Source organism: Schistocerca americana, chromosome X (genome assembly GCF_021461395.2).
Source record: "Schistocerca americana isolate TAMUIC-IGC-003095 chromosome X, iqSchAmer2.1, whole genome shotgun sequence".
Classification (NCBI taxonomy): Eukaryota; Metazoa; Arthropoda; class Insecta; order Orthoptera; family Acrididae; genus Schistocerca; species Schistocerca americana.
Window position 1 is genome coordinate 842,201,983 of NC_060130.1, and position 21,289 is coordinate 842,223,271.

Below are 21,289 nucleotides of genomic sequence, written 5' to 3' on the forward strand. Positions count from 1 at the left end.
ACAGTAGGTGCTTGTGACAAAAGGTTTTTTGTCATCAAGGAGATAGCCAAGCAGACTTTGGCGATTTTTTACAGATAGAGGTAGACATCAAGTGAGATTATGAACTAAAAATTACCAAAGTCATGTGACTAAGATTTATGTCTGATGACTCAGACGCAATTTTTGCGAGGGAAAGTCACAATGTTGACATCGTTACTCTCTTCTCAAGAAGAAAAGAGTACAACTACAGTAGTTCCCATCATGACACAAAGTGTTGATTCAGCTTTCACTAGAAAATGATTTATTCTCTTTTTATTCTCTGTGTTTCATTTCTGAAAGCTATGCTATAGAGACTGTTACAGGTCATTGCCTTAGCGTACTTTATTAAAAAATTTGTCTCTAAGACTGACTACATTTTAAAGACAGTGTGATGAAAACTTTTGTTACTGCTGATTATGTTGATTTTTGACATAAACTAATACTTCTGTTTCACAATGTATTTCTTTGCTGTCTTACTAAAACTATAGTATCAAGAAAATATTAGTGAAAATACTAATAAATGAAATGCAACATTTTATATCATTGTGTGATATACATCATTATTCCAGGGAAAGTAAGCGTTTTTCCTTATAGTAGAATAAATGTGTGCCAGTGTATGAAACCAGCTCTTCAAAAATGCGTAATTAATGTATCTGATAATTTTTATATAAATACGAGCATCGTTGAACATGTTTTTCTTCAATACTGAAAGGTCATATACCACATTGCACTGGGGGACCATTCATAGTGTTTTTTTGGTAGTAAATTATTTCTAAAAACTAATCTAGTTTTCCGAGAAAGTTACACAGATGACAAGAAAGAGAACACTATTGTAAGGTCTGACTGCGGGTTCTGGTCGAAAAATAGCTGACGTCAGCATCAGCTTTTCTGGAATTGCAATGTGTTTTCTGGAATTCCATCCTCCCTCGCCCTTCCCTCTCCCACTTAGCCAATGCATTACTGCGGGACACCGGAGCACAGCCAGTGGCGAGCAAGCTCAGCCCCCCCCCCCCCACCCCCACCCCGCCCCTCACCCACAGAAGCCTCGAGCAATTTTAATTTTTATGTTTCGATTGCGTGAGAGCCATCACTCTTCACTGTCTGTATGTACGTCGAGGTCTCGTGCTCAACTGAAGAGATGCTTGCATTGAGGAAAGAAGACTTTAACAAGAACTTGGTGTAAATATCCTTCAGAGAAATGTATTCACAGCTTTTTACATCAAGAATGGGAAGCCGTGATAATGGAGGAGCCTATGAGAGTTTAGCCAGCAGTCAAAAGAAGTACTATTCAACAAATAATGGCAACGCAACAGAACAGGAAGACACACACACACACACACACACACACACACACACACACACACTTGCTGTTTATAATGCAGCTTGAGAATGCCAACAGTAATAACTAGTTGAACTTGCAAAAATTCTAAGTACATGGGAGACTGTGCAGCAATTTATCCTTGTTGCTTATCTGTAACTGTCAGCCTTCGGTGGTGGTATAATACAGTTTTTATAGCCGTATCACATGAATGCAGGACGTGTCCACCTTCATACATACGAATACTATAATAATAATAATAATAACAATAATAACGAGAACTATACAATGCTAGAAGCCAAGTACACATAGTGCATCAGTTTATATTATGGGTTTAGAATTGTGACGATGCAATGTATCCCAATAATAAGAACTACTTAATAAGGTAAACGAACGAACTACACACACAGTCATTGTTGTTGCAGTCTGTCTATGTGTGTTAATGAAATTAAGATATGAAACAAACAACCATGTAGTCTGAAATACACAACTGTCTATATATGGCGCATTAATTGCAATTGGCAATATTCTTTGGTCACAATAGTATGCCATTAACGTGTGTGGTGGAACTTCCATAAAATTCGCTGCTTTGAATGGACAGGTCAAAACGCAGGCGTTAAAATTGCTTGTAAATTGGTAAATCGGCATGATATTCATAGAACAGACCAAAAATGGAAGAGGTCTGTAATAATTAGCTGCCTGGTAAGATAATAAATAAGTTCAAACATCCTCTTTTGAGCTCTTGCATTTATACTCTGTAGTGAAGGAATCGGATTATTTCGCAAATTAATGACGTCATAGGATATTCTACAAAATGGCTACATTTAACACGTTTAGTGTCACTGACTAAACTGTCTCCATGATTTCTAAACTATGACAAAATACATATCAGAAAACAAATTTAACACTCCCAGACGCAAGACAGCCGCCATGTGAGTACTGAGTATGTAGTCGGAAAAAATATACCCAATTAATATTTTTTCTTCTTCTGGCTATGTAGTGTGGGAGTTGGGGGCGGTTAATAGCCACTGATCTAGGATTAGTGAGCACCTAGTCACAATGGAAGCATCTCTTCGATCAAGCACGAAGGACAGCGAAGAATGATGACGCTCAAGCAGTCGGATTATAAAAATTAAAATTGCTCGAGGCGTGGGGACTGAGCTTTCAAGCTATTGACTGAAAGTCAGTGCTCCATGACCCAGCAGCGATTGGGAGGTGACATGATGAGGTCACGCAACTCCAATGGCCAAAGGGGAGGAGGGAGGGAGCGAGGGGAATGGATACCAGGAGAGGCATTACTATTCCAGGAAATATGACGCTGATGGCAGCTGTTTTGGTACCAGAACTCACAGTAATAACCTACTCACTATTCCATGAGGTTTTGGGCTTACAGCTTCATTACACCAACTTTAGGTATGTTAAGATGTTTGAATGGTTGTCAGCCAAAATGTCCTGTAAAGATATCGACGCAGTTTGGCTGCAGCCCCAAAGCCTCATGGAACACTTACCATGCCAGGAAAACTCCAAGAATCGCTATAATAACAATGTATGATTGAAAAGAAAACTTGAAGAAACTGTGTGGCAATGTTTTAGGAACTGTTTCATACACCTATTTTTCTGTCGTTTTTTGAAGGATGGGCAACATGACATCTGGTATACTTACAATAGCTGAAACAGAACTTATGTACCAAGGTAATTCAGCTCTCAGAAGGTTTAGTGAACAAAATATACATCCTCGATAATATTTAAAAAACCAGCGATTACCTGAGGTACTGCCGATGTCTTGTCTATCTCACTTGTTGTCGAGGAATAAACATTATTTAGAGTTTTGAGTTCTTGATGTTCATTTTCAAGGGTTTCATCCTCCAACCTGACCAAATCAGGAACATATTGACGTGGATCATGTAGACTGAGGCTGTGAAAGAGAAATAAATGGATTTCATATCTTGTGAAAAATTATCTTTAAATCCAGACAGTGGTAATTTTCATCAGACAAACAAGTAGAAACTAATAAGTCTACCATAGAAAATATGAACAGCAATAGACGTCTAATTAGTCCTCTCACATTTCTTTTCAAAATTACCAATATTATCTGCTGCAAAACCTAGTAGTGTTCACTAATGATCTCCATCTCTCTCTCCCTCTCTCTCTCTCTCTCTCTCTCTCTCTGTCTGTTCCCTTATCTTCAGTAAAAAGGGGGAACACATCACGAGTGGAGTTATGGCCTAAGCAAATTATATTCTCGCAGTATTTGTCATTTTTGTTGTTTTAAGTTTACAAAGTACAGAAAGTTTATCACATTTTGCAATGGAGTATACTCATTTTGATAACATTATGTTCATCATTGCCAGCATTAATGTATATAGCACTATTTTCTTTGCCTTTGGACGAAACATAACAGTTAGCGATGCTGTCTTAATAAAAAATTTTGCTAATTTTAAACTAAAACTGTTAAACGTATATTATGAAGATAAAATGATGTCATCACACATTTCATGTAAAATGCACTGGACATAAGAAAAAGTCCAAATTATAGGCTTCAGTATCCAAAGACTTGCCATCTAACGCTTACAAAGAAATACTGCTTGTTGAATTGCACCATAAGACATCCTGAGGATTATTCCCACACCATGACGAATTCTACTATAAGATATCGTGAGGACTATTTCCATGGCCTTTTGTCCACATGTTAGATTCAGTTTGCTTTATGTGGTTATAAATTGGTAACTTTTATTCAAAACAACGTATTTAGCTTATTTCCACATGGCATAACGAAATATGTATGTAGCATGCCTGCTGGAGATCGAAACAACAAGCTGTGATTTATCAAAAGACATTAAACGAATCTGGCACTTTTCTCTTCGGCTGTTATTTATTTCAACTTTTCTTCTCTTCACAGCTAGCTTCAGCTTTTGAAACCATTATCCAGAATTTTTCTAGAAAGGGGTGCCATAGGTATAAAAATGGCAGTGTATTCACCTTATGTTCTTGCAGTAGTTTTGGTTTATAGATTTAACTGATCTTACTGTCTTCACGGTTAGCTGCAGTACATACGACAGGAAATGCACTACTTCTTGTAATTTCACCATCCCACTTCTAACGAAGTTTTGCGTATTAAGACTGACTGAATATTGATTTCTTTGCCAAAAATTTCATTAAAGTACAATTTTTTTCTGCAAGATGTTAAGGCGTGAGCACGCGAAATCATTCTTATGACACACATTTTTTGCGATGGAAACGTTTTAACAAAGGTAATTTGCCTCTGAATTTTAGTCCTTCAGATGTAAATGAATAAAGAAACAGAATATATTAACTAATTGAACAATAATAATAATAATAATAATAATAATAATACTTTATACAATGTCAAATGATTAATTCTGTATGCACAAAAACATGAAAGGGCATAACTCTTGGTACACAACGCAATAATACGTTCTTCTGAATATGTCAGTGATTTGCATTCTATGAGATTACACATAAATGATCTACAGCTATTTAGATATTTATTCAAAACACTTCTTATTCTGTGTGTAACTATGATATTCTTCTAATTGTAGAAGGGATTTTCTAGAAGGAATCCTTAAGATGAAACTTAAGTTTCACTGTCGCAAGAGTAACTATACCGGGAAGTACATTTTTATGTCTGGGGCTTTCGGGGAGAATTAGAGTCAAACTTACCGAAACTAACAGTTAGAAAGCCTTAGAATGTGTCTCTTATAGTTCAAAGTCTGATAAAAAAATTACAAGTCTTGCCTCGCTTATAAGGCCCCCCCCCTCTCTATAACACAATTCAAACTGGAATTGTACTCGTTTCGCTATGACCTATGGTTTACAGAAACTACTAGATAAATTATTTGCTGAAAATAAGTTAATACCTCCTTTAGAAAGATTATTCATCACTTCTTTTATTGATGTACACATATTAGGACTGACTACAACACTAATGTCATCTGCAGGAAGTACTTGTTGTCGGTGGTTTGTAGAAGTTACAAGATCAAACCAAGTCAAACACTACTAATGATTTATCTGTGGCAGCAATGTCGGTCTGAATTTCCATAGTTTGAATTACTAAGTATAATTTTCTGGATTTCTTTTCACTAAAAGTGCATGAAGTGTTAGTTTAATAAACCATTAATTTATAAAAATTTAGGTTTTCTAGGAAGATACTGTGACTGACACCATCAAACTTCTTGGATAGGTCACAAAAGATACCACCTGGTTCCATTTTGTTGCTTTTTGCTCGTATTACTTGGTACATAAAAGTTTAGAAGTCCTTCAGAATTACAAATTGTTTTTTTTATTAAGGATATTACTTCTTTCAACTTACAGAACACTACTTTCTTAAAACCTTTGGAAAAACTGTCAGTAACTAAATAAGTCATAAATGACTAACATCTCTCCTGTGACTTTTCTCGCAAAGGGCTTCAACAAAGGAATATTTTAATCTCTGAAAAATTCGTTATGATTGTAATTTATTAAATGTTTCAGTTGAGATATTATTCTTTATGAGGATTCTATTGGAAGTATCATGAGCAGCATATGAGATTTAATTTTTATAGAATTTATAATGTTTGTAATTTCTAAAGCGGATAGTGGGCCAGATTTATTACTGGCACAAGTGTTTGGAAATTGCCTATTAAACACAATGCTATTCTTTTTCAGTTGGTCTGTTAATGGACTTTCCTCTGTTACGTTTCAGAAATATTTATTAAAAATAATTGGCAGAGCGAATTAACATTTATTACCTTTTCATCCAGCTTAACGAGAATTTTTGGTCTTTATAGTTCTTGTAACCGTATATTCTCTGTTATGTAAATTATTAATCCCCAAATAACGACGTTATAAAAATTTTCCTTAAAATCGGTTGTTCTTAAAAAAAAAGAAAGAAATGGAACCACGGCTAGAAGAGAAGTGGAAATGGAGTTCAACTTGGTACATATAATGACAAGAATTAAGCATTATAATATCAAGGAAAATTAGCTGTTCAGTCAGATAACTTTGTACCATTGATCACGTTGATGACTATAATGATGAAATGTTTGACTTGACGCGTGACAGCCAGGTCTTCAGCGCACGCATATTATTGTTAAGAGACGAGAGTGGTCAAAGGAAACAAAAACAGACATTTTTAAGAAGAATTAAACAAATGGTTCAAATGGCTCTGAACACTATGGGACTTAATATCTGAGGTCGTCAGTCCCCTTGACTTAGAACTTCTTGAACCTATCTAAACTAAGGACATCACATACATCCATGCCCGAGGCAGGATTCGAACCTACGACCGTAGCAGCAGCGCGTTTCCGGACTGAAGCGCCCAGAACCGTTCGGCCACAGCGGCTTGCAAGAATTAAACGATCCCCAATCCTTGTTTTCCCACTGCATTGAAGCACACACACACAATAAAATTTATCCAATCGTCACTTTTTAAAACTTTCGATGATAAGAGAAATAACACAGTAAAATAATGAAAAATATTACAGGAGATGTATTGCTCGCTATTCACTAGACTAAAGAAGGATGAGCCAGGCTCTCTGCAACACACTAAAACCTTCAACCTAAGAGTTTAGACTGGAGTTTGGACAAATTAAAAAAACTTTAAAACGCATGTCACACTCGTCTTGTTGTTTACTAAAGTAGAAATCAGATCGCTACCGAAATTTGCTGCTGGCCTCACGTCAGAATATAGGATGTGCTCGATTACAATATGACGTACCGAAATGTGTACGTGAGGCACTGGAGCAAAAAGCCATATGTAAAGCGGCTACCCATTTATCCTATGCGTACTGATAGTTGGTTTCATGGTATGCAGCTTGTTATCCATTGCCATCAATCACTCTTTCTTCCACTGACACGCGGTCAAAAGCGAATTTACTGCTTGTGGGGGAATGGAAATTTGGTCAACTGTTGCCCCTACAGTCTTTCTTGTCTGATACTTCAACTTACTCGTTTCACTGGAGTCCGGACCGACACGGTACCAATCAGAAAAGCACCTCCTTTCCATGCTGGCGTAGCAAGATAGAAGTGTCCCGTATATAATGTAGAATATTTTCTGCTAAGTGCATTTGTTGAAGTGCCTGAATGCTACTAAAGAAATCGGAGCAGATGAGAAGCATTGCTGCTTGGTCTCGCTTCATCTGCTTTGTTCATTTGAATAACATCTACCAAGACTTTCTCATGTGCTTCTAACTTACTCGACGATGAGCCAAAACATAATGACCACCTACTTAATAGCATGATGGTCCACTTTGGTAAGTTTTTAGAGGCATGCAGCATCAGAAATCTCCACACCACTCATACAATTTCAGTAAGTTATGGGCTGATGGTTGCGTTTACTACCATGCTCCCCAAAGCATTGTGGTATGGTTTTGGCCTTGTGACACAGGGCTGGCTGGAGTGGCCGAGCGGTTCTAGGCGCTACAGTCTGGAACCGCACCACCGCTACGGTCGCAGGTTCGAATCCTGGCTCGGGCATGAATGTGTGTTATGTCCTTAGGTTAGGTAGGTTTAAGTAGTTCTAAGTTCTAGGGGACTGATGACCTCAGAAGTTAAGTCCCATAGTGCTCAGAGCATTTGTACAATTTTTTTGAAGGACAAGCTTAGTGTGGGCAGTCTCTGTAGCAGACCTGTTGCATCTTCTAAGTGTTCTGCCAACAAAACGCAGTCTTTGGTTTGCCTTCTCCACAACATTATACATGTAATCGATCCACTTTAAGTTGTTTGTAATTGCAATTCCTAGGTATTTAGTTGAACTGACAGCCTTTAGATTTGCGTGATTTATCATATCGTCGGTGATGTAGTATAACAGATTGCCGTGGAGACCTTCATGTTGTCCTGCTGATAATCGGTCGAAACACGGTGCAACTGAAGTGTTCTGAAATTCCATCTCAACTAGCCCCATACAAAGAGTGACAGTTATTGAACTATATGAAAAAAACGTAAATTACTTACAAACTACGGTGTGCGCACAAGGTTATGACGTGTTCAATATGCACTGCCATCATTAGTGATGATGTGGTGCAGACGAATAGCGAAATTCTGCATGACCAGCTGAAGAGTCGGAAGAACAATGCTGTCTATGACCTCCTGAATGGCTGTTTTCAGCTCAGCAGTGGTTTTGGGGTTATTGCTGTACACCTTGTCTTTAATATAGCCCCACAAAAATGAGTCGCATGTGTTCAGATCCGGAGAATATGGCGGCTAATCGAGGCCCGTACCTGTGACCTCTGGGTACCCCAGAGCCCGATTGCGGTCCACAAAGTGCTTCTCCAGGATATCAAACACTCTCCTACTTCGATGGGATCGAGCTCCGTCTTTCATGAACCACACATCCTGTCGTAATCAGGGTGACTTTGGATAATGGAGATCAAATCATGTTCGAAAACCTTCATGTTTCATTCGGTAGTCATTTTGCCACCAAGGAATATCTCACCGATTATTCTGTGATTGGACATGGCACACCACACAGTCACCCGTTGCTCGATCGCGAAATGCGGGTTCTCAGTCCCCCAAATGCGCCATTTTCGCTTATTGACGAACGTATTCGACAACAGTTTGTTCCACTGTCTCCCAGTTGATTCCCACCTGTTTTGCAGCTCGTCTGGTCGATTTGCTGGGGCTGGTTTGAAACACAGCGCGTGTCTTCTCGATGTTCTCAGGCATTTTCACCGTTTTTGGACGACCGATATTACCAACACTGTCATCACGAACATTACCCGTTATCTCAAACTTGCGAATCAAATCCTATATTGTGAGCACACTTGGACCTGTTGTCGTCAGTTTGAACTCGATCGCAAATTTCCTTTGAGCCGCAGTTGGGCTGTTATTGCTCGCATAGTAGGCCTTCACAAGCACTATGCGCTAAGGCACACTGTACCGTAACATTTTCAAGTGCAAATGGCCGACAACAACAAGCCGCGCGCGCGTGCACATACTAATTCCCATCATGATCCGCGGCCAACTGTGCAGTTTGAACGTCATCTCGGAAACCGTTCAGAAGTTATAACGATTTTATTTCATATAATTCAATAATTATCGCACTTTAGGTTCTATGGCGGGGAATACTAACGCGCAAGACCAAAGAAATGTTTCAATATAACGCTAACAGTTCTGGAAAACAAGCGTTGTTTATGAACGTGGACATTATTTTGTTGAATGATTACTTTTTTGAGCCATGCCACGAAGAGAACCACATGTCGTCCCAAACTGTTACAAACATGTCGCTCTCTCATTAAGTTTCCACTTACCACAAGAGGAGTCTAGAAATACTAGATCTCTTTGCATTCCTTTAGAGGTTTAGTGCTGGCTGTGTAATGCTCAATAACTTAGGTTGAGCTTTCGCACTCACCTACGTTTTCGGGTATAGTAGATATGCAAGCACAGGCAAAATTTTGATCCGTCGCTAAAGATAATCCGCACAGTGATCAGTCGTACTGTGCGACTGGTCCCGGCGGAGGTTCGAGTCCTCCTTCGGGCGTGGGTGGGTGTGTGTTTGTCCTTAGAATACTTTAGGTTAAGTAGTGTGTAAGCTTAGGGAATGATGACCTTAGCAGTTAAGTCCCATAAGATTTCACACACGTTTGAACATTTTTTTGATCAGTCGTACATGCCACTGCTGGCAACGGAACTCCTGCGAACGACATCGGTGTCGGTGTGTCAAGGTCAGACAACGTAAAGGCGTGTAGACACTTGCGAGCAACAGGTTCGCGAGCAGCTCATGAGTCTTTGTGGGAAGAAGTGATGTGGAGATGCTCACCTGGGAACTGTGTAAGCCACATTGTTCACAATCGCGACAGTGCCGTCCTCATTGAGTTTGAGCGCCCCTTAATCCTCGGAAGCAACGAATACATTTGCTAGCAACGTGCTCGAGAGCAGCTAATGAGCCACCCAGCTTGTGAGTGTGTACGCATCTTAAGTCACGAGTGGATAATGCAGCCGCTACTTGCTGTTTTGCGGTATAGAATGACACTTATGTACAGGGTGACCAGGACTAAACTGACAGAGTTCCAGAGGTTGTTCAGGGATACATTATGAGTATGTTGGTTCAAGGGACCCACTCGTTAAAGAGTCGTGACTAAAGTCACAAGGGAATTAACGATATTAGCTGCCAGTGGACATTGATTTATATCAATGGGACAAGTTGAAAATTTGTGCCGGACTGGATTCGAACCCGGGTCTCCTGCTTGCTAAACAGAAGCACTGACCACTACGCCATATGGACACAGTGGTTACTACAACAGCATGAACTAACTAAGCATGCCTCCCATTAGACCCAAATTATCAACTTACACCACACTCTAATGAAGTAGTGCCACTGCTCATTAGCCTCATTACTCGCGGCATCTCGTCGACTCCCGTAAGATTTCGAGCTTAATACGCACCTGCACTGAAGGGATCAATGACCATCATCGCCTTGACTATACCGGGTGGTCATAATTAAACTTTCCCTGTTTAACACGTTATAACACGGAAACTAATTACCGTACGAGTACCAAACTTGATAGCATTAATTTCCGCCCGCATCTCGTTGTCGTGCGGTAGCGTTCTCGCTTCCCACGCCCGGGTTCCCGGGTTCGATTCCCGGCGGGGTCAGGGATTTTCTCTGCCTCGTGATGGCTGGGTGTTGTGTGCTGTCCTTAGGTTAGTTAGGTTTAGGTAGTTCTAAGTTCTAGGGGACTGATGACCATCGATGTTAAGTCACATAGTGCTCAGAGCCAGCCATTAATTTCCAGAGTATGGGGTGCATGATTTCTTGCGTCACAGCGCCACCGTCCAGTTCCAACTATGGCCACCAGGTGCCGTGATCAGTCATCGTGACACTCAGTCTCACACACCTTACCAATCACAGTGCACTTGTTGGCGCGTCAACATGAGCTTGGACAAAAGGAGCAGGACATTACTGATGAAGCTCTATTATGAAAACAACAGTAAAGCTGCAGCTTCGCTTCGAGAATATCGCCGCCTGAAAGGATTACAGAAGGGTCCTTTTTCTCCATCTCCTGTGAGGAGCATGATGAAGAAGTTCGAATCAACTGGAGAACTGGGCGTCGCTCTGGGAAAAAGCCGACGACCGGTTGCACCGCAGGTGGTTGATGAAATAGCTGTTGCTATGGCAGACAACGCTGCGCGCAATTCCCGATCGTCAGGCAGTGGGCGTGCTGTGTCACGACAGTTGAAAGTCCAGTGGTCCCCTGTACTGAATGTGCTTGGAACCATTCTCAAATGGTATCCGTACAAGATCCATATCGTACAGCAGCTTGCACCACGGGACGCACAACGACGTGTTGACTTTGCTCTTCACTTTCTCGCAAGGATTGAAGTTGATGAGGGCTGGCCCTGGACCATTCTATGGACAGACGAAGTTCATTTTTGTCTGACGGGTGAGGTGAACACACAGAACTGCCGAGTGTGGAAAGCTTCACCTCCAATCACTGTACATGAAGTTCCTCTGTATGGTGAACGTGTCAATGTGTGGTGTGGCTTCACGGCTACGTTCATCATTGGCCCATTCTTTTTGGAACAGGTAGGCACTCAAGGACAAAAGACGTGCAGTGTGACTGGCCAGCTTTACTGCGATATGCTTTGCCAGCAGGTCATACCCGCCCTACTGTGGAGAGACGCACTGAACTCAACAGTTTTCATGCAAGATGGGGCCCCACCTACTTCTCCGAAACACATTTGGTAACGATCGAATTATCAGCCGATCGTTTCCAACTGCTTGACCGGCACGACCACCTGATCTCACTCATTGTGATTTCTGGTTGAGGGGCTACCTGAAGGACAGAGTTTACCAGGGGAACATTCACACATTCTGATCTGAAGCACAGCATATCAAGAGAGGTAACCAGCATACCTATGGACATGCTTCGTTCTGCTGTACAGAATGCAATCCTGTGCTTACAGACCCTTCGGGACACTGATGGGCGCCATATTGAGACCCTATCAGTAATGGTACCGGTGTGTAATGAGTGGTGTACCGCAGCAACACATTAAAAGTGTTTCAATTGAATTGATTCTGCATTATTTCTCTTCGACATGTCCTTGTCATTAACGCTACCAAGTTTGGTACTCGTACGGTAATTATTTTCCGCGTTATAACGTGTTAAATAGAGAAAGTTTAATTATAACCAGGCTGTATATACGTGGTGCCTGTTCTTTCGGAAATATCCGAAAGAACAGACACCACATATGTATTATAGAGTTAGTGCATTTCATTTGGTTTCTTGCCCCATCTAACTTTGCATCTGTATTGCACTGAAAATGGTGCGCAACAGTACAAATGTCGACGGTATGAGCTGTGCGTCTTGTTTATAAACAAATTTGTTCGATTCACTTAGGGTACTTGCTGTTGGCAACGTAATGAGCACCTTACTCGGCACACTCAAGCTTGTATTCAGTTCTACTCGGTTCTGTGTTAGTTGTAAGGTAAAGGCGATACACAATAGTGTGGATAGCTTCACTGAAGAAGGTATGATCGATATGAACCTCGTGTATGGGTTCACTAAATGGAATAAAAGAGCGACGCAACGACGCTATGCTGGGCGGTTCCCGCAGCGATGGCAACCCTGTCACAACAGGATGCAAAACTGTCACAACACTTTTGCATCTGCACAATGGCGTGTACAAGAAGCTGGATCCTTCTGAATTGTGGTGGTTGCGTATTTAAGTTGTTCACTGTTGTGAAGATATTTTTACAGAAACAAAGTTAATTTGAGTACCAAACCGAATAAATCACAGTTATATTATTAATCTGTAACGAACCGCAGAAGACTGTGGGTTCCTTACACCAAGACACTCAGAAGTTGTCCCTAAACAGCCTCTGAGAGTTTGTCTATCGAGTTCTTGTTCATCCTGTGGCAGCGTTTCGTACTTGGCGAACGACCAGATGGTCCTCTGTGGTTGACGAGAAACTTTCCGGAGTGAATGTCAGCTAGAAAAGGTGAGATGCTGAATAACAAAATACGGCAACGTTTTCTCTCCTACGCTTCTCTGTCGACTGTCCCCCATTGTTGCACAGTTCCTTCATCACTGCCCAAGTGGTGGAAAGTTCGACGTAATTTTCATCCCGCTCACGTAGCCTCATAATCCGCTTTCTTGTAAGCTTATGAGCTGTTCATATTGCATTAAAATGTTTCGCCTAGACGTACTGGTTTATCATTGACCTTTTCCTTACACAAACACCAATAATACTGTGCATAGCATTGCTCTAGAGTCTTTCCAAATTACCAAGGATCTGTTGCTGATATTTAGCTCGGCTCGCAGCTATGGTAGCTTAGTTACGGATTTGTTTATTTATTTATTGCTTATTTAGCCTGACCAAATTAGCGAGTTAAGGCCCTCTCTTACATCTGACCAGGGGCAACAATTACAAAAGATATGACAAAAGATCCCAGTAATAATAATAATAGTAGTAGTAAAAATGATAATAATAGTGATAACTGACACTAATAATAATAATTATAAAAATAGTATATTAAATCGCACTCATGCCGTTGGTTGACGTACATACCGCCTTTCGCTTCTTATGGATGGGAGCTTTATTTTGGCAACCACAGTTTGAAGATCTCTTTATCGGTTACAACAAGTTTTTGCCCTAATTTTTAATGTTTTTGTAGTGTGTGAAGAAAGCTACTTGTAAATGATGATACGAGTTTATCACGATATGTATGAAATACACTGCCGTAAAGAAACTGTGAAGACATCAAATAAGAGTTTTCCAGGTCACTTAAAACATTGTTTTAGAAACAGTTCAAGTGGTGTGCATTTGTAGTTCAGTATTTCAAGAGGTTCTGTAACACACATCTTAGTACACGGCGTAACCTCCATTGGTGGCAGGACGTATCACTCAACCTTTGATAACCTGTCCCTGTTGAAGGCGGCTGTACAACCGTCTTTCCTGATCCTGCATCAGTTCTAGGTTTATACGCAAACATCGAGAAGGTCCACGATACTACTTGGAGGTGTTTTAACCTCGAGCAGCTTCATGAATGGGGTTTTTGTGGATGTCTCTCCATTTTTATTTGGTCCTCTGATCGCCTTCAGCAGGAGAACATCGTCCCTGAAGGCAGTGTTTTAAGTGTGACTCTCTTTGCCATAGCTATTAATAGCATTACGTCCTGTCCAGTGTTCTTTGTTTGTGGATGACTTCTCTGTGTTTTGCTCTTCTTCAAGCCTTGCAACGACAAAACGTCAGTTACAACTAACTCTTCCACGTTTTGATGAATGGGAGCAGAAGAGTGGCTTTAAGTTTTCAACCAAGAAGTCTTAGTACGTTCTTTTTAACCGTCCTAGTTCCTTTTTAAACTTTCCTGAGTTGAGGATGAGGGATACTGTTCTTAATTTTCAAGACATGGTGAGGTTTCTGGGCCTTATATTTGACTGTAAACTCACATGGTTGCTACATATTAAGAACCTGAAAAAACGGTCCCTTAGGCTCTAAGTATTTGAAAATGTCTTAGCCACAGTACGTGGGGAGCAGACACGATTTGTCTTTTACAGAGCCTTTGTGCGGTCTCGGCTAGGTTATGAGTGCAGGTGTATGGGTCTGCGAGACCCTATTATTTGAAGATGCTGGACGTGGTGACCCTGAAGGGGTTTGGTTGGCCACTGGGGTGTACAGAACAACCCCCATACCAAGCCTCTGTGCAGAGGCTGGTGAACCGCCACTTCACATCAGGCGACGGATAGTTACGGTGCGCCAGGGATATAAGACACTGTGAATACCATACCATTCTTCGGTCTCCATTGAATGGTTTTTTCGTAACCGGCAACGAGCAAAGGATTGCCTTTTAGAGATGGGTGTGGTCGGTCTTAATATTTTACATCGAGGTTGGAGCAGATTTCCACCTTGGCTTCTCAAGAGCCTCAGACTTATATTAGACTTGACCAATTTTAAGAAAGTTAGTACAGATTCTACATTTCAGTCTCTGTTTTTTCCACATTCTAGGTATGCATTACAGTTTCACAGTAGTGTGCACTGATGGCTCCAAACAAGGGAATTACCTTGGCTACTCTGTAGCGTTCCCCGACCATATCACTCGGATTCGCCTTTTTGATTATACCGCTTTCTCAGCGGAGCTCCGCACGATCCTGAAGGCAGGGAGCAGATGCGACGTATTCAGGGCAAACGGTTTCTCATCTGCTCCCATTTCCTTAGTGCCTTACAATCGTTACAGTACCTGTACACAGCTGAGAAGTTGGCCCAGCTGATATATGACCAACTATACCTGCTCCAACGGCAGGGAAAGCAGGTGTTTTCTGCTGGGTGCCAGGACATGTGGGTTCAAAAATTGTTCAAATGGCTCTGAGCACTATGGGACTTAACTTCTGAGGTCATCAGTCCCCTAGAACTTAGAACTACTTAAACGTAACTAACCTAAGGACATCACACACATCCATGCCCGAGGCAGGATTCGAACCTGCGACCGTAGTGGTCGCGCGGTTCCAGACTGTAGCGCCTAGAACCGCTCGGCCACCCCGGCCGGCGGACATGTGGGGATACGGGGAAATTAACAGGCCGGTCAGAGCGCCAAGGAGGCCTTCAGAGGACAGGCTGTGGCACGGTGTCCTATGCCCCTGCTGGCTGTCGTTTCTGCACTACATACGAAGTTCATGCGGTTGTGGAATGAGGAATGGCTGACAGTATCGGACAATAAGCTGCGGTTGGTATAGTCAACTATCCGGCCGTGGCGTTCCTCCTGCCGGTTGCTCGGGTGGATGAAGTGGCCCTCAAACGTCTATGAATTGGGAACTGCCCTCTTACGCATGGCCTTTTATATGTCGAGAGGATACCCCGTCTTGTGACGCTTGCGGCGTGTAAATCTCTGAACGCCATATTTTGACAGAGTGCATTTTATACCCTGATTCAAGGGCAGAAGCAAGTATCTCTGGGGATCTGCCCCCCATTTTAGCCGATGATGAGATAAGTGTGACCAAAGTTTTAAAGTTTTATGATGTGTCTGGACTCTGGCCTAAGCTTTTAGGCTGGAGGCTTTAGTGTGTTAAAGAGTGGCTAGCTCATCCTTTTTTATTCTTGCAGTCAGCCAGCCATATCCATCTGCTATATTGTTTTAACTCCTTAACACCATATTCTTACTATTTAGCTAATGTTTTAATATTCACACGATACTTTGTTCCGTGTTTCGGTGTGGGTACACACGTACTTTTCCACATTTCGTTTCTTTTAGTTTCCGTGCTATTTGTACTCCCGCTTAGTGTATTTTATCGGCACTCGTCTCAAACTCTTTTCGAGCGGACGTTAAAGACCTCGCTGTCGTGCGCCCGTACCAACATATGCATCCATCCCATCCACTGATGGTGATGCAGTGGCTCATACTGATGATGAATACGGTGTTGAGAAATGTTATCCCACATCCTTTCAAACTGTTGGCGGGAATGGAAAACGGGTTAGTGGCGTGCGTGTTCGTAGTCCCAGTGGTAGTAACTGGTTCATAACAGTTCGCACTGACACTTCTGGGTCACATTTGCTCTTATCTGTGCCATAAAAGCTGTGCAATCTGCTACTGACGACATTGAAAAAGACGATCTATGTGCTGCGTGAATATCCAGGACGTCGCCTAAGAGTATAGGAATGTTTGGATGTCAAGTGATGTTACCACTGCAGCACAACTAACATGGTACGTCCAACTTCTATGGCTATTCTCTGAAAGGACTCTCCCGCTAATCGCAAGATGTAAGGCCGCAAGATTTTGCCCCCATACAGGAATAGCATGAATCAGTATCAACCACTTATTGTTTCCGTCATTTAAACCGGGCGTGATTTTGAGTCACCTCCTAGACATTTTGCCAATCTCATATTTAGATTAATGAATAGGCGTTAACGTTCTATGTCTATGCTCGTTTACTTTGCTCATGTTTATTTGACAGTTGTTTTTATAGTAAACAAATTATGAGGATCCAGTTGTTCTACTCTTCCTAGGACTAGATTGCAAGTACCGATCCTGATCAAGTTAGAGTGGAATATCGTCATACAACTTGGGGAATTAACCCACACGCTACTCCCGGTTGCAGGTTGTCAGTGGCAGGACTAATTTAATTCACTTTTAGGCGTGACACACCGCTGCGAATACGGCATTGGCCGCAACCGCACGCAAGTTCACCCAATTAGAGGGGCAGTGTTGGAAAGGCCGCAGTATGACCCTTCTCAAGCTCATTCAGTTGGTTGCAGGAAGCACTAGTACATCGCCGTGGCCTGATGCCTACTTGCTCCACATAGTTGCACCACGCTTATTAGTATCCGCCAGTGATTCGGATTCCTTATCCAGCCCGAGTGTCGATATGGGGAAAGGTGAAAAATGCTTGGGCTTCGTACCACGGTCACAGCTTGCTCCCGTGGAGGGCGCCGCCGCAGCTGCTGGGCCCATCCACCGGCGCGAGACTGCCTGTAAATACCGCTGCCCGCACTTGTCCAGCAGTTGCTCCTAGTCTCTGAAGCCTTTGTTATGCGCTATTAACAGGAGAGTGAATGACTATGCCAATGTTTGCGGATACCGTTAGCGTATGGTTACGAGAACTTTCGCTATGCTCTGACCTTTGCTTCTGGCTGGTCGTTCACTTGCGAACTCTGCCATCATCAACCACAGAAACCGCCTGTTGGTTACACTGGTTTCTGCATCACCACCATTGTGATTTATCAGAAACTGTGTTCTACCTAGGATAGAAACGACTGAGATTTCCTTTCCAGTCCTCACTATCTGTGTTATAACTTCTTCCTTCTCTCCATCTTCCGCCCATTCTGTCTTGCCCATTCTTGCTAGCCTTCATACTTTATATTTACCTGCCTTTAGCTTGTCACTATTGTTGCACTTCCCATGGGCGAATGTAAACTGTTCCTTTTTTTCTTTCTGTAGTACAATAATTACTAAATAATTTATAATGCTGTGTATTAGATGTAAGTTATAACGAGTTTATTATAATAAATGTAAAGCAAAATATATAGCATGCCTGGTTAGAGGTAAGAGAGGGGCTGATGCCCATAATCATCAAATAAAAATAAATATTATGGCAACAGGCGCTAGGTTTGATGGTATGTAGACAGCTTGAATCCTGCCAGTGAAATAAATTTTTACCACGTACATTTGGCCATTAAGAGGAGAAGAGAGAGTGACGTATACACGTCCAGTCACATTAATGTGACCATTGCCTGTGTTTGACGTCAACGTGCAATAATCACTCATAGACGGCATGTGACAGCACTAGCGGTGGAGGGTATATAAGTCGTGTCGGGGCGACGCGGGAAACAGTGCAGTCATTGCTTAACTTCCCATAGTCGTGGTTTCCTGTAATGTAGAATTTTTTAAAGGAAATCATATTTGCTGTTGATTGCAGAAATTGCCAGCCACTGTGGCCGAACGGTTCTAGGCGCTTCAGTCCGGAACCGCGCTGCTGCTACGGTCGCAGGTTCGAATCCTGCCTCGGGCATGGATGTGTGTGATGTCCTTAGGTTAGTTAGGTTTAAGTAGTTCTAAGTCTAGCGGACTGGTGACCTCAGATGTTCAGTCCCATAGTGCTTAGAGCCATTTCAACCATTTTTTTGCACAAATTACACTACTGGCCATTAAAATTGCTACACCAAGACGAAATGCAGATGATAAACGGATATTCATTGGACAAATATATTATACTAGAACTGACATGATAAATCAGTACCCAGAACAACCACCTCTGGCCGTAATAACGGCCTTCAGACAACTGGGCATTGAGTCAAACAGAGCTTGGATGGCGTGTACAGGTACAGCTGCCCATGCAGCTTCAACACGATACCACAGTTCATCAAGAGTAGTGACTGGCGTATTGTGACGAGCCAGTTGCTCGGCCACCATTGACCAGACGTTTTCAGTTGGAGAAAGATCTGGAGAATGCGCTGGCCAGGGCAACAGTCGACAATTTTCTGTATCCAGAAAGGCCCGTACAGGATCTGCAACATGCGGTCGTGCATTATCGTGCTGAAATGTAGGGTTTCGCAGGGATCGAATGAAGGGTAGAGCCACGGGTTGTAACACATCTGAAATGTAACGTCCGCTGTTCAAAGTGCCGTCAATGCGAAGAAGAGGTGACCGAGACGTGTAACCAATGGCACCCCATACAATCACGCCGGGTGATACGCCAGTATGGCGATGACGAATACTCGCTCCTGTCTGTGATGCAGCGCCAAGAGTAACTGCAGGCATGGTCTCCGAGTTGATAGTTCATGCTGCTGCAAACGTCGTCGAACTGTTCGTGCAGATGGTTATTGTCTTGCAAACGTCCCCATCTGCTGACACAGGGATCGAGACGTGGCTGCACGATCCGTTACAGCCATGCGGACAAGATGCCTGTCATCTCGACTGCTAGTGATACGAGGCCGTTGGGATCCAGCACGGCGTTCCGTATTACTCTCCTGAACCCACCGAGTCCATATTTTGGTAACAGTCATTGGATATCGACCTACGCGAGCAGCAATGTCTCGATACGATTAACCGCAATCGCGATAGGCTACAATCCGACCTCTATCAAAGTCAGAAACGTGATGGTACGCATTTCTCCTCCTTACACGAGGCATCACAACAACGTTTCACCAGGCAACGCCGGTCAACTGCTGTTTGTGTATGAGAAATCGGTTGGAAACTTTCCTCACCGGCGCCAACCTTGTGTGAATGCTCTGAAAAGTTAATCATTTGCATATCACAGCATCTTCTTCCTGTCGGTTAAATTTAGCGTCTGTAGCACGTCATCTTCGTGGTGTCGCAATTTTAATGGCCAGTAGTGATTTTACAATTACAATTTCAGTCTTTGGGCCATTTTCAAGTGGTACCACTTGAAAAGTGGCCGTAATTACAGTTGTGAACTAAATAATTTCTACATGCAAAGGCTAAAATGACGTCCTTTAAAAATGTGCAGTCTTTGTCATAAAGCGGTTCAAATCGTTCAAATGGCTCTGAGCGCTATGGGACTTAGCTTCTAAGGTCATCAGTCCCCTAGAACTTAGAACTACTTAAACCTGACTAACCTAAGGACATCACAAACATCCACGCCGAGGCAGAATTCGAACCTGCGACCGTAGCGGTCGCACGGTTCCAGACTGTAGCGCCTAGAACCGCTCGGCCACCCCGGCCGGCTCATAAAGCGGAAACGGAGCGATTTATCTGACGTCCAAAAGGGCATGATCATTGGCTTCTGGGGCAAGGGTGGAAGCATTTCCGAAATGACTAGGTTTATAAACTGTTCGTGTGCCACCGTATTTAAAGTAGGCTATACAAGGCAAAATTGAGCTATCCAAAACCTTCGCCGATGCAACTGTGCTGCACTACAGGCCGTGGATGACAGAGGCGAACGACGGCTTCAGAGGTGTGTATGGACGAATAAACGTGCAACTTCTGAGCAAATGACCGACCAGATGAATCAAGTGGCTACCAATAGTGTCTCCTTAACGATAGTTCAGCGAATGTTGCTGCGTTTAAGCCCTCACAGCTGGAGCCTGGTTGCTGCACTACAGGCCGTGGATGACAGAGGCGAACGACGGCTTCAGAGGTGTGTATGGACGAATAAACGTGCAACTTCTGAACAAATGACCGACCAGATGAATCAAGTGGCTACCAATAGTGTCTCCTTAACGATCGTTCAGCGAATGTTGCTGCGTTTAAGCCCTCACAGCTGGAGCCTGGTTCTTGCACTCATGCTGACTGCTGTTCGTCGGCGACGAGGGCCTGAATTTACACGCCAGTACACTGAGTCGCGACAGTGGCCTTTTCAGATGAATCACGTTTTATGCTCCATCGGACGGATGGCCTTTGGGATAGGAGTGAAACGTCTGAAATCTAACACTCAGGTCGGAGGAGGGAGTTTTATGGTCTGGGTAATGTTTTCGTGGAATTTCTGGGTGATCTCGTCATTCTGGAAGGCACAATGGATCAATACAAGTATACATCTATCGTCGGGGACCATGTCCAACCCTAA

General features: G+C 42.6%; 1 protein-coding gene across 1 annotated transcript in view; it reads right to left on the bottom strand.

Moving 5' to 3' along the window:
• Positions 1–21,289, bottom strand: part of LOC124555442 (facilitated trehalose transporter Tret1-like) — a 190,624-nt gene that overhangs the window by 95,769 nt on the left and 73,566 nt on the right. Inside the window, exon 2 of the mRNA XM_047129352.1 lies at positions 3,101–3,251. Coding sequence (XP_046985308.1) covers positions 3,101–3,251 — 151 coding nt within the window. The remainder of the gene's footprint in view (positions 1–3,100; positions 3,252–21,289) is intronic.